Here is a 13,955-nt window from a genome sequence, read left to right as displayed (position 1 = left end):
TATGCATTATTTCAACACTAATGAGCTAATATTAATTTGTGATTTCTTTAGTTTGCGACCTAGGAAATGTGATATATGTCCGGTGTTGATGTAATTATCTCTGCATTTACATACATGATACACAAAATACTGCATTGTCGTAATTACGGATTAATCGTTTTTGGAAATTCATTTAACAAGATGTCCGTGGGCTGGGAGTTTGCATTGAATTGGCTCATGCTGTCCTTCTAAAATCGTATGTTAGCCAAGTCTCCTACTGTCCTCATATTACAATATTATATGAACTACAATAGGCCAAATAGTAGTTTGCCTGCGTACACAAACATTTTCTACTGGTGGGTACATTATTGTGACACTGTCCCGCCTCTCTGGTTTCAATCACAGTAATTGTCATGAAGTGGAATGTTTTTAGTTGCTTTGGTCAGGGGGATGTTCAAAAAACAAAACACGCATTCATTTTTAGATGTACAATAACAAGTCTATTTATTGAAGAACTGCAATGATACTATAGTACCCTTTTCATTGTGTAGGTCAATGTAGTTACAAAGACACTGCCTGTGGAGGTGGGCCAGCGGTTTAGATGTAGGCCTATAAACCAATGGACAAATCACAAACATCTGACATCAGTCAATAATGAAACATTTGTATTCTTTGAAAACATTTGATGATTTTGTTTTTTCTTTTGAGATGACTAATGTGATGAGATAATGAGATATTTTAAAATTACTCTAGACTACTAATTGATATGTAGCAAACCGTGCTGTCAAAGTGTGAAATATGTTTTGGCTTTTGTAAATTGCCGCCCAGCACATTCCTTGTGGAGCCTGATGGTTCAGGCTGTATAAAGGCACTGACGAACATTCAAATGAAACGACGTGTTGAAGACGGTACCCCATTAAGAAGGAATCATACATATTGAAAAATCCAATATTATTGGTTTAATTGGGCCACATAATTACCTTTCTTAAGACGTAAACAATCAAATCCTGGAAATGGAATCTGCAATGGAATATATGGTACTTATTGTCTTACTGACAACACCATCGTCCATTGCGATCACCAGAGATGAATTTGTGAAAGCACTGGTAAGGAAGACATCTTTTTACCAACCGTTCTCTACTGTTCAAGTGTCTTCACTACAACATGTGTTGAAAAAATGTTCATTGCATTCACAACTGCTCCTTTTTCTTTTGTTGCTTTAATTGGTTATTTTGAAGACAAGCTTACTTAAACATTTTTTGAATGCACAATGAAAACAAATGTTAACATAAGATGCAAACTAGAATTGTTATACAGCAAAATACAAAACTATGGCAATGCAGAATTATACCCTGAAAGCTAAATTAACAAATAATATATCTCATATATAGTCCAAAGTAAAATAAGTATATCTATGGCTCATGTATTCAGTGGCTTTGTGATGAACAATGTTTTCCTAGGATTATTTAAAGCACTACGGCTATTTACACATTCCACTGGATAATGGGGGTCAGAAATATGCTCCTAAGGAGGTGGAAGAAGCCCTCAGGTGACCGGTTCTAATCCCTCTTTCACTACGTAGATTATCCAACTGTTACCAATGGACGGTTTAACCCCTCTGCCATGGCTTTGTTTATGTTGTTGTATTTTTCTTTTATTCAGAATCTTTCAAAGGGTAAATGACCTGAGCTCATCTGGAAAACTAAACGCTGCAACGCTGGCAGTGATGGGCAAACCTCGCTGTGGTGCAGCAGACCCTTTCACCAACAACTCCCTGGCATATCGAGTGATAGGTGCGTAACCCACGCTCTGCTCACTACAACAGACTGCTGATGGTTGACTGTTATTTATTATTCATTTTTCCGTATGCAGAGTCATCAAATTAAATGCTACCAAATAATGCGCCTCTTTTTCATTGTTTCCTAGGCAAATGGCGCAAATCGTCGCTGACCTACCGTATCAATAACTACACACCTGACCTGGGACTAGCAAAGACCCGGCTGGCCATCCAAAATGCATTCAGGTATTGGAGAGATGTGTCACCCCTAACGTTCAGGGAAGTCCGGCAAGGAAAGGCTGATATCAACCTCTCATTTCACCGCAAAGATAAAACATGCCCAGTGCCGTTTGACGGCCGAGGTAAGAAAATATTTTTAAAAACTCCCTAGCCATACCCCAAACTGTCACACAAATACACACGCACATTCCTACGCATATAGAAGCTCTGATCCCTGCTCTGATGTCTGACTGCTTGCGGTATTGCTAGGGCATGTGCTGGCCCATGCAGACACCCCACAGTCTGGCATTGTGCATTTTGATGGTGATGAGCTGTGGACCGAAGGGAAGCACTATGGCTCCAACCTGAGGATCATAGCAGCCCACGAGATAGGCCACGCCCTTGGGCTGGGCCACTCCCAACTCCCCCACGCACTGATGGGTCCCGTGTACAGCGGGTACCAGTCCAACTTCAAGCTGCATGCAGACGACATAAAGGGCATCCAGACGTTGTATGGTAATATCAGCCTACGTGTTCCTCCTGAGGCAGTACTCCCCAAATCAAATACTTTAAGTATGTGTTATGAATACATCATGGTATTTGAGGTGTCTCACTTTTCTTTGTAGTGCTGCAGCCACCTGTCCCACTTTTATGTCCCTTCTCAGGGAAGCCAGGGAAACACGTGCCATCGAGGAATCCAGGCCAGTCGGTGCCAGCTGGAACTGCCCTAGATCCTTGCAAAGCAACAATAGATGCAATCATGTTGGGTGTGCAGACATGAACACTTTGGAAAGATATGATAAGAAAGCTATCAGGGCACCCTTCCTATTCCTGTTCATCAGTTATTACTTTCTGTTCCCATGGTGTTTTTTTCACAATTTTTTTTCGTGTTTGGTTGTAGGTCCGCAGCATAAGACATATGCCTTCAGTGGTCAGTATGTGTGGACAATGTCTGGATCTAGATACAGCACTCCTACCCTGATCTCTACCCTTTGGAAAGAACTTCCGGGATCCCTGAACGCCGCAGTCCACTCCCAGAGGACCGGCAAGACCTACTTTGTGAGAGGTGATTCAGGAAACCATTGAACAGCTAGGTTACAGGTTACAGGTTATGTGAAGTCAGCTGGAGTGATGTCACCAACTGTTGATGCTATGCTGTCCATCAAATGTGTTTTGACAACCTGTCTGCATTTTTGTATATTGCTGTGCATTCTAATTAAACAATTTGTATCAAATTTTTCCCTTTACAGGGAAACAATTGTGGAGATATACAATATTTAAACTTGACAGTGGCTTTCCCAGAAATATGGTAAAAATTCCAGCTGACATTGATTCCGCCTTTTATCAAAGAACCCCCAAAAGGATTATATTCATCAAAGTAGGTACCAGGAACATCTTTGAATCTTATCAATTGTATTGTAACTTCTTACTCCTTGTGTTGTGTGTAAACAGCCAGCACACCAGCATTAACATGAATTGACTTGTTTCAGGGCTCAAACTATTGGCAGTGGGATGAAATTGGAGCAACAGACTTCAAGTTGTATCCAAAAGCGATCCAAAAGCTTTACAGAGGGTTTCCTAGCAATCCAAGTGCTGTGTCTACAGGGATGAATGGCCACATTTATGTGTTCAAGGGAACCCAGTATTGGCGTGTAAACAAACAAACAGTGGAGAAGGGCTACCCACTAAACACAGCAGCAAAATGGATGCACTGTGACGACTGAACCGCTAGAGGGCAACAATGACTGGAAGACCTTGCACCTTGTTTACAGAAGAGGATTTGTTTTGTTTATTGTCAAGACTGACTGTCAAGTCTGAATATACATATAAGCCATATATAAAACACTCAGGGGAATTCAAATCATTTTCTTATTATTCAAATAAACAGCAATGGTTTCAAAGTGTTATTATATGCTGTCTCTTAAACAAAAATGTCCAAGCGATTTCTAATGTACATTAAAAAGGCCAGGACTGATTGACCAACATAAAACAGGACTAGTTATTGGATGAAATCATTGTAGCACATTTACAAAACAATTATATAATTATCTCAAAGGATAAGTGCTGAGTATTGCAGGGGTGTGTTGCAGGGGAAAGTGCAACTAAATGCAAATAAATTATACTTATGCAGACTTTATTAAATGTAACTGTATGTCACTTTTAATTCTCAGTAATTCATTCAAAGGCCCCATCATGTTACACATTGTCCATGATGTTCTGTCTTGAATAGCTCAATACTTTCATGCTCGCATTTAAAATGTAAAAAATGATGACAGCATTTACTATGATACACTGTTCTTAGAAATATTACCAGAATGGTACAAGCATAAACAAGTATTACAATTACACTTAGTTTAGCTGTTATGTGTGTTTGATTCTGCTGATTCTGCAAATTAAATGTAAGAAATGAATTCAACAGGAAATAAAGACTTGAAGGAACCAGGTGCGGTTTGAAGCAGATCATGTGCAGGCGGGGGGAGTGTACTGTTTGAGGTCTTCTTTAAAGCCTGAAGCCCGGCGAGGAGGCGGTCAGTGGTGCCATGGAGCCCGTCTCAAAGTCAAGGTCGATCACGGTGCACGTGACGGTGCTGACGCTGCTGCTGCTGCTGGAACCCGTGCCCATCTGGCGCTCCTGCAGACTCCTGATGTAGCTCTGAGACAGAACGCACCGCAGTAAGACGACTGCTCAGAACATCCTCAAAAAGAGACGCAGGTGGATTTTGTTGAGGGTTGTGCGTTCCGTGCATTCAGGTGTTAGTTGTAGCATCAATAGCACCATTTAGCATCATCTAGCATCGTATAGCCTCATATAGCCTCATATAGCCTCATATAGCCTCATATAGCACCATATAGCCTCATATAGCCTCATATAGCATCATATAGCCTCATATAGCCTCATATAGCATTGTATAGCCTCATATAGCCTCATATAATACCATATAGCCTCATATAGCCTCATATAGCATCATATAGCCTCATATAATACCATATAGCCTCATATAGCCTCATATAGCATCATATAGCCTCATATAATACCATATAGCCTCATATAGCCTCATATAGCCTCATATAATACCATATAGCTTCATATAGCCTCATATAGCATCATATAGCATCATATAGCATCATATAGCCTCATATAGCATCATATAGCCTGATATAGCACCATATAGCATCATATAGCCTCATATAGCCTCATATAATACCATATAGCATCATATAGCCTCATATAGCATCATATAGCCTCATTTAGCATCATATAGCCTCATATAGCACCATATAGCATCATATAGCCTCATACAGCCTCATATAATACCATATAGCCTCATATAGAATCATATAGCCTCATATAGCATCATATAGCATCATATAGCATCATATAGCCTCATATAGCATCATATAGCCTCATATAGCACCATATAGCATCATATAGCCTCATATAGCCTCATATAATACCATATAGCATCATATAGCCTCATATAGCATCATATAGCCTCATTTAGCATCATATAGCCTCATATAGCACCATATAGCATCATATAGCCTCATACAGCCTCATATAATACCATATAGCCTCATATAGAATCATATAGCCTCATATAGCACCATATAATACCATATAGCATCATATAGCCTCATATAGCATCATATAGCATCATATAGCCTCATATAGCCTCATATAATACCATATAGCCTCATATAGCATCATATAGCCTCATATAGCACCATATAATACCATATAGCATCATATAGCATCATATAGCCTCATATAGCATCATATAGCCTCATATAGCACCATATAGCATCATATAGCCTCATATAGCCTCATATAATACCATATAGCATCATATAGCCTCATATAGCATCATATAGCCTCATTTAGCATCATATAGCCTCATATAGCATCATATAGCCCCATACAGCCTCATATAATACCATATAGCATCATATAGCCTCATATAGCCTCATATAGCATCATATAGTCTCATATAATACCATACAGCATCATCTAGCCTCATATAGTATCATATAGCCTCATATAGCATCATATAGCCTCATATAGCCTCATATAGCATATAGCCTCATATAGCCTCATATAGCATCATATAGCCTCATATAATACCATATAGCCTCATTTAGCCTCATATAATACCATATAGCCTCATTTAGCATCATATAGCATCATATAATACCATATAGCCTCATTTAGCATCATATAGCCTCATATAGCCTCATTTAGCCTCATATAGCATCATATAGTCTCATATAATACCATACAGCATCATTTAGCCTCATATAGCCTCATGTAGCCTCATATAGCCTCATATAGCATCATTTAGCCTCATATAGCCTCATTTAGCCTCATATAGCATCATATAGCCTCATATAGCCTCATTTAGCCTCATATAGCATCATATAGTCTCATATAATACCATACAGCATCATTTAGCCTCATATAGCCTCATGTAGCCTCATATAGCCTCATATAGCATCATTTAGCCTCATATAGCCTCATGTAGCCTCATATAGCCTCATGTAGCCTCATATAGCATCATTTAGCCTCATATAGCCTCATATCCAGGCTGTGTGCGTCCCTGCTGTGAAGCGTGTCGCTCACTGACCGGAGCCAGCACGTCCCCGGCGTAGCGCTTCAGGGGCGGCGGGCCGCGGCGCCGTTGCGAGCCGGCCCTCCTGTGGCTCCGTCTGTACTGCAGCGTGCTGGGCGGGGCCTCCGCCTTGGCCTGCTGCTTCTTGAACTCAGCTGGGGAGAGAGAAGGGAACACAAATAATGAAAATGGGTTCTTCACACACCACCAGATCATTTATATTCAGAATGAAAGGAGTCTTAACCGCGTGATTGAGTGTGCAATTATTTAAATATTTCTATTATTGCGCTCTGATTGATTTCTCTCCATATCCGAGTGGGTACAGCAGGTCCTCTCACCCCACTCTGAGTGCGACACCCCAGCAGCTGTGACCCTCCACTGCACCAGCGCCCCCGCCAGACCCAGCGCGGGGCCGATCCCCATGAGGGCCCAGCTGATCCAGCACAGCGGGTACGTGGCCACCCCCGAAATGGCGTCGCCCACGTGCACCACCAGCGGGAAGGCCTCCACCAGGTAGTCCACGCTCAGCGCCACGGCCGCCGCCCCCAACACGGCCGTGGACGCCACGGTGAGGGGCTTCTGCCAGCGCAGCGCGAGCAGGGCGAAGAGCACGCTGGTGGCCAGCAGGGCGCTGAGGGGCGCCCACCAGGGAGACAGGGAGGGGTGGAACTGCGCGACGGCCAGCAGGGCGGCGCCGGAGAGCACCCCGCCCAGCTGCAGGCCGGTGAGGAAGAGCCCCAGGGCGGACACCAGCATGGTCAGCAGGCCGCACAGCACGCCCACCCCCAGGCTGATGCCCGCCTTGGTCCCCAGGCCCAGCTCCGTGTCCAGCACAGAGTCCTTCTGGACCACACACAGGAGACACACCACGGCCGAGCCCAGCATGAACCCGGACAGGAACATCACCATCTTGAAGCAGCGGTATCCTGGGGAGAGAGAGAGAGCGCTGCACTGTGATGAGGTCGCTCTGGGGTTTGGGTTTATTGGGCATGTTGACTGTAATGGCTGAACACAGTAATAGGCCCTTGTACTAACACTAATGATGCCTATACAACTCTAACTCTAAATATAAAACGATTCTGTTGTAATCCCCGGGCCATATTCCTTCATTCACGACCGATATCGAGGTTTTTGGGTCACTGGGTTGGCTGTACCGAACACAGCATTGTGTGTGTTGGGGTTTCATGGTTCTGTCATCAGCAGGTAAAATGTCAGTGCAGCACTAGGCGTGAACAAAGCCAGCTTGTGGGGGGTAGACAGTATCACTCCCCGCAGGCTTTATATCCAGCCTTAACCCCTGGCAGCTCCCAGGCACCTGGCCATGGCCTCTCTAAGCCAATAAGCTCTTAGTACGATATTGAAATGAATCCCTGGGAATGAGACTCGAGGAAAACGGGATGCTGCTGAAATGTTGGCAGGCGCCGGGTCCAAAAACATGACTTTATTCCTCTGTTATGTACCGAGAACACTTACCCAAGAAACAGTAGACAAGTCCCACTGACAGACATATGGAGGCGACCAGGGTGGGGATGACGTCATACTCCTGCCTAATCTCCCACGCGCACGTGTCGTCCAGGGCTGAGACAGGGCCAGGTGCATCAGTCACATAGAGGGAGGTGTCGGCCATATTCAGACCAGGGGGTTTTTTTCTGCTAAAATTGCTGTTTGGTCGGACCGTACAGCCTGCTGATTTTCTCTACTCATTGAAGTGTACTTGGCATCCAGGAACAGAGGAATAATTTCCAGTCTTGCACCTGAAAAACAAAAAAGGAGGGCATTGTTGAGCCTCCTGGGGTCCACAGCGGACTCTTTATCAGGTCCTGTGATCGGGAGACAGCCCCAAGTTACACTTGTTTAACTTGTCTCTTAAAAAAAAAAAATATATATATATAGGATTTCTGGAAAGATTAGATTCCTGAGCTATTGATCCTATAATGAAATCCCTTTTACCAGCTCACAGTCCTGAAGCGTGAGACTGCTTCCTTGAGTTTCCTGTTTCCTATTCCTTCTCCAGGAACCAGAACAGGAAGTGGAAGATGGCCTCTGAGGTGTGTGTGTGTGTGTGTGTGTGTGTGTGTGTGTGTGTGTGTGTGTGTGTGTGTGTGTGTGTGCGTGGGTGGTGGTGTGTGTGTGTGTGTGTGTGTGTGTGTGTGTGTGTGTGTGTGTGTGTGTGTGTGTGTGTGTGTGTGTGGGTGTGTGTGTGTGTGTGTGTTGTTCTCTCTCCTGGTTCCTTTGTGAAATGAGCGGATGCAGACATGGAAATGGCTCACTGGGTTGGTGTCATTGCTTGTAATTGTTTTGAGCAGGTGTTTTTTTGTTTTTTTGTTTTCATTCTGAACAATGAAGAACAGAAACTGCCTCCCAAACACCACACAATGTTCACACATCCTTCACATGTGTGTGGGAACTGTAACATGTATACATAATGCTACATCCCTTTAATAAAGGTCTGCATGAATTCAACACAAATCTTTGTTCAAGAGAAAAGCAAAGTAGTGTGCATTGCCTTGTTGTTGTCATAACCTGCCCAGTGTTGACCTGATAAGCTTCCACGGATCTCATGGTCAGCAAATGGAATTACGAGGAGCTTTAGTAGACTTGTAAGGGTTAACGTCTTGCTGGAATCGTACTACTTGTTTTGAAATAGTTAACATACGTTTAACTCAGGAAATACCGTCCTGTAAGACTGTATGTAACGGCACGTTCATCTTTTAGCATTTAAAAATGTCACAGGACTAATAACGTACGCGTGATTGCACCACTCCAAAGTTCGTAAGGGCAGATATCTGTGTATGTAGGCTATACATCATATACAACATCATTGTAATAACATAAAATGTTATTACAGTCACCTACCTTGAATAAGGCATTCTCTTCACGAGCAGCCCTTTGAATTTATAATCCAGTAAAACAAGTGCGCGTTTTGAAAAGTTTTCTCCTGTGTTTATGCGAGGGCTCTTTGTGCGCCGCGCTAAAGTCCGCCTGTGTGCTCCAGTGAACAGCTGACGCGCTGATCGAGGGACGACCATCTGCCCCGGCGTGCTGGACAGTGACAGCCCGAGCCTAGTGCCAAGTCCAAGGTCAGTCCGCACTATCGCCACTTTCCAATATACACTTGATACACCTCATAGTCGTTGTTTATTCAAAATTATAATTTGATATATTTTTTATTTTATGTATGCCTGTTAACCTACTTCGTACAGGGGGATTTTATGGTGGGAAAAAGTGAGTTATTTAAGGCCTGTTTACACCGTTGGCTGTAGTACCTACCTTTAGCCACCACTAGGTGTCGCTATATTTCCATATTTCTGAATGCTGCCGCTTAATGCGTGGGATGCTCCGAGTCTTTTCCGTTTTACAAAGAACATAATAGGTACGTATGACTAAAGTTTCCATAAGCACAGTAAAAAATGTAAACTGTCGCTCCCCGTGTCCAACCCTGAATGTCGTCCAGCAGTCCCAGGGGAGCTCACCAGACTCACATCAGTTAATGGTCGCACAAACTCGGCAACAAATGTCAGGCTGAAATACCAGATTAATAATGACAGTAGTTAATGGCCACATGGGGAAACTGAATTGCAATAATAATGTTGGAATAACGAGGGAAATTGAGCTGTCACGCAGAATTAAGGTGCTTTGCTGAGAGTCACAATAAAGAGGAACAGCTTGCAGTCTGTGTTTCTGCCAGTGACTCGTCACCGCATCGTCCTGCAGACCACAGCCCATCACGAGGGTCACTCTGGACCGTACGTTAAAGTATTCTACTTGTATTTTTTTTTCTAAAACAAATGTTACACTGTTATGAGACAAACATTACAAGAGTAAAACTCAAACAGACACCTAATAGGCCTACCTTTATTACAACTGAAACCCAACTGAAAAAAATATCGGTAGGTGTGTGATGTGTGGTAGGTGTCCCAGCTAAAGGGATGAAATGCAAGGAATTTAGACTTACTGGCTGGACCCAAATTATAGGGCGCTGAACCCTCAGTATAGGGACAATGTCTCTCTCCCTCTAGCCTCAAGTCATTAACTCAGAGTGAAGACGAATGTGATGGGCTTGACCAGAAGATCTCTCTCAATAAAGGCCAAGCAAGTGGTTTGGTCGTGGTCGTAGCTTGATGTAACTCCCAGCCCTCCCTGTTGAGGGTTGTTTACAACGTATACCTTTACTACCCTCTGGGTGGCCCAGCGCGTCCTGGCAGTCATATGCAATCAATTCCATAGTCACTGGTGGATTCTTTATCGCTCCTTTGATTGGAAAGCCAAGAGTATTGATCAGGAGTTTAGCTTCTGTAAATGATAGGTCTGTGTGTTTCTCAGCTGAGGCCTGCAGGCTGAGACTAGGGTGTGGATATTGACTGGATTAAAAACATCTCAGGCCGACTGCAACAGAGCCTGCAAAATATAGTTTATATTTGGAAGGCTGTTCCTTAACATACATACTTTTTGATAGTAGTGAAGTAGGATTTATTTATATAGCACCTTTTCAAATCAAAAGTTACAGAGTGCTTGACAGAGAGGATGCATAGCAACAAAAATCATGATAGATAAAACCATAATAAACGCTCAAAGAACAGGAAATGCCGTAACAGACAGCGGTAAAAACAAGGGGAAAGAAAAACACAACACCCAGTACTGTTAAGAAGCCTGTTTGAACAAGTGGGTTTTTAGAAGCTGTTTAAAACCCTCAACAGAAGGGAAGACGATGTTGGAGGGGGAAGGCGATCTGCAGAGGCTAAACGGTCACCTATTGTCCGTAGTCTGGTACGTCGGACAGACAGAAGCCCCCGGTCAGAGAGTCGCGGAGGGGGGCAAGAGCTTCTGAGGGCCCTTCAGCGAAGATGACAACGAGGAGGTCAGCTTCATGGAAGGGGCAGTTTGGTCAGTGCAAGGCTGAATGCTACTCAGTATGGTTTCAGACCTGCACAACAAATTATTATTATTTTTTTCAGTGTTTAGCTGCAAAAAATGTACAGCCATCCAGTCCTGGATTGCAACAAGACAGTTCTGAAGAAGAAGAGACAGATAGAGTATTTTATACAGAAATATAGGTACAGCTGGATGTCATTGAAGAGATGGTAGGAGATGCCAACAAAATGGGTAATAATGTGTCCCAAGGGAAGCTTGTAGAAGGAGAAAAGGATTGGGCCTGGCAGTACCTCACAAGACAGAGGGCATGAGAAGAGATAAAGTTATTCTCCGTTACAGCAAACGCTCTGTTGGAGAGGTAAGAGGGGAACAAATTCAGGGTGCTACCCGATGAGCCACCCAAACACACCAAGGATATCCAATAAGGGACCATGCCATGGGGAACGGTCACTTGCATCTGCATGCATCACAATGTCATGGGTTAAGAGCCGTTTGGGTGCAATGGAGCTATGCAGACAGGGCCACTTAATAGAGACTCGTTCATAATGGTGAGCAGAAAGTCGCAGTGCTGGACTGGACTAGACAATGACGGAGTCACATCTAGGGGACCAGAGGATGAATGCATGTGTGGGTGTCATGGAGATAGAGATACAATTAGACAGGAGAGCAGGACGTCCAGTGCTACTTCAGAGGAGAGGGAGACAGGGGAGAGTCTGATAGTCTTTATATAATCAGTGAAAAATTATAACAATATCTCACAGTTGTCTGGGCACGTCATGGAGCAGTGGGGGGAGCAGGGCTAACTAGGCGGGCTAGTCTTGAACAGGAACAATGGACGGTGCCTATATTCACACAGATTTATCGACTAAAAGAGTCAAACAAAAAGTCCAATAAAAAATGCAGCCTTGATGAAATGGTTTGAAAGAGCCCAGTGGTCTCTATACCGCCGGCTGGGTTTCTTCCAACAGCGCTCAGCCTGTGTGCGGTCCCTCTCTGCGCCGAGGCTGGACTCATCAGTCCAGGGGGAAGGCTCAGCAGCTGATCCTGCCCTAGTAGATAGAGAGGCCACGGTGTCTAGTGTGGCGTAACAAAGATGGTTCAAGTTGTTGACCAGATCGTAAATGTGGTGGGCATAGGGGTGAGCTGTTGCTGAAATTGGTGTTCCACTTTTGGGGTTGGGATGTAGAATGAAAGACGGTGTGGAATAAAAATGCACTTAGACAAAAGAGTCCTCCATAGTTAAGTGTGTGGAGCGGGACTTATACAAGATAGAAAGACACATCATTGACATGGAGATTAAAATCTCCAACAATGAGTCTATCGTCATTGACGATCACTTTGGTTAGAAAAATAGGATTTTGGTTTCGGTGTGCACTAAGCAAAGATACAACATACTGGACTTACACAGTCAATATTAAACATAAGCAGCTTGAGACTACAGTAGGCATTACCAGTGATGGGAAGATACTGTTAGTGGTTTAAAAAACAGCAGCAAGACCCCCACCACGACCTGAGGACCTTGGAGAGTCCAGTGAACCCCAATCAGACAGCTCTACAGGTGAGCCTGATGTCCCTGTCCAGCTGCTGTTAGCAATACGATGTCCTGGTTATGGAAGGGGATTAAAAAATTGACCACAAGGGTTTTAGTAGCGATCTGGTGTTGAACAGTACTAATTTAACAGGGATGTGTATCAGGCTATTCAGGTTGGAAGCAGCAGGGTCGGATCTCTGGGAACATTTTGAAGCCTTTCTGATGGGAATAAGGAGAACTCGATGTAGATTTGGAGAAAAGTCTGTTTGTTGTGTGAATGTAGCTGTGATGTAGCTACCATATACTATCATAACTAACTAACTATCATATTGATAGATTGGATTCGACGCAAAAATCACCAGCTGAATAGTAATAATAGTAGTTGGGATTGTGTGACAGTTTAGTATACTGAAGATAACATGAAAGTATGTTTCATAATGTAACAGGGAAGTTTGGTACATCAGTTGAAGCATCCAAACACGCGTCTATTTGATCAGGACACCTTTTTAGCGAATCACGTTTTTCTTTTACTGAACTCGTATGAACAGCAGCTAAAAATAATTCCTATGTTGCTAAATCTGGCAGAGCGTTGCTGTGTTCTGCAACAGAATAACTCACACTCAGCACTTATTAGCTTATATTTATTTATTAAGACAGAATCCAAGTATAGCAGTAGCCGTCGTTTAAAGGGTACGTTCATCTTCTTATTTTTCTGTAAATATATCAGAAAACGACTGAATACTAAACATATTTATATTAGTAATTTAGAATACAAAAATGTATATGTATAGTATTTTTTTTGCAGATTTGATATTATATTCTTGTCACCTTTCTAGTAGTGGATTTTGCTGTTTTTCCTGTGACTGTGGGTTTAAGAGTTTTGATTTGCTGATCTGCCTGTTGATTTTTTTTTCACCCTAATGTAGAATATGACTGTCAAACCCAACAGATGTGTAACTAGGGTGTAGCC

General features: G+C 43.2%; 2 protein-coding genes across 2 annotated transcripts; one reads left to right on the top strand and one right to left on the bottom strand.

Moving 5' to 3' along the window:
- Nucleotides 1-1,004: 1,004 nt before the first annotated feature.
- LOC311359201 (matrix metalloproteinase-19-like) lies at nt 1,005-3,699 on the top strand (the record flags this gene model as incomplete). Its single annotated transcript, XM_084479184.1, has 9 exons — nt 1,005-1,085; nt 1,440-1,528; nt 1,642-1,772; nt 1,906-2,118; nt 2,246-2,491; nt 2,641-2,742; nt 2,877-3,041; nt 3,226-3,353; nt 3,466-3,699. 9 exons carry the CDS (start codon nt 1,005-1,007, stop codon nt 3,697-3,699), a joined length of 1,389 nt encoding a protein of 462 aa, XP_084335310.1.
- A 56-nt stretch (nt 3,700-3,755) lies between these two features.
- Nucleotides 3,756-9,596, bottom strand: LOC311360124 (transmembrane protein 198-like). The gene is made up of 5 exons (XM_084480225.1): nt 9,439-9,596; nt 8,056-8,336; nt 6,921-7,508; nt 6,598-6,737; nt 3,756-4,628 (listed from the first exon to the last, which is right to left on the bottom strand). The coding sequence occupies exons 2-5, from the start codon at nt 8,207-8,209 to the stop codon at nt 4,476-4,478; spliced, it is 1,035 nt and encodes a 344-aa protein (XP_084336351.1). The 5' UTR covers nt 8,210-8,336; nt 9,439-9,596; the 3' UTR covers nt 3,756-4,475.
- Nucleotides 9,597-13,955: the final 4,359 nt, after the last annotated feature.

The sequence above is a fragment of the Micromesistius poutassou genome (genome assembly GCF_964030765.1).
Source record: "Micromesistius poutassou genome assembly, chromosome: 15".
Lineage (NCBI taxonomy): Eukaryota > Metazoa > Chordata > Actinopteri > Gadiformes > Gadidae > Micromesistius > Micromesistius poutassou.
This window is presented reverse-complemented; position numbering and strand designations above follow the sequence as displayed.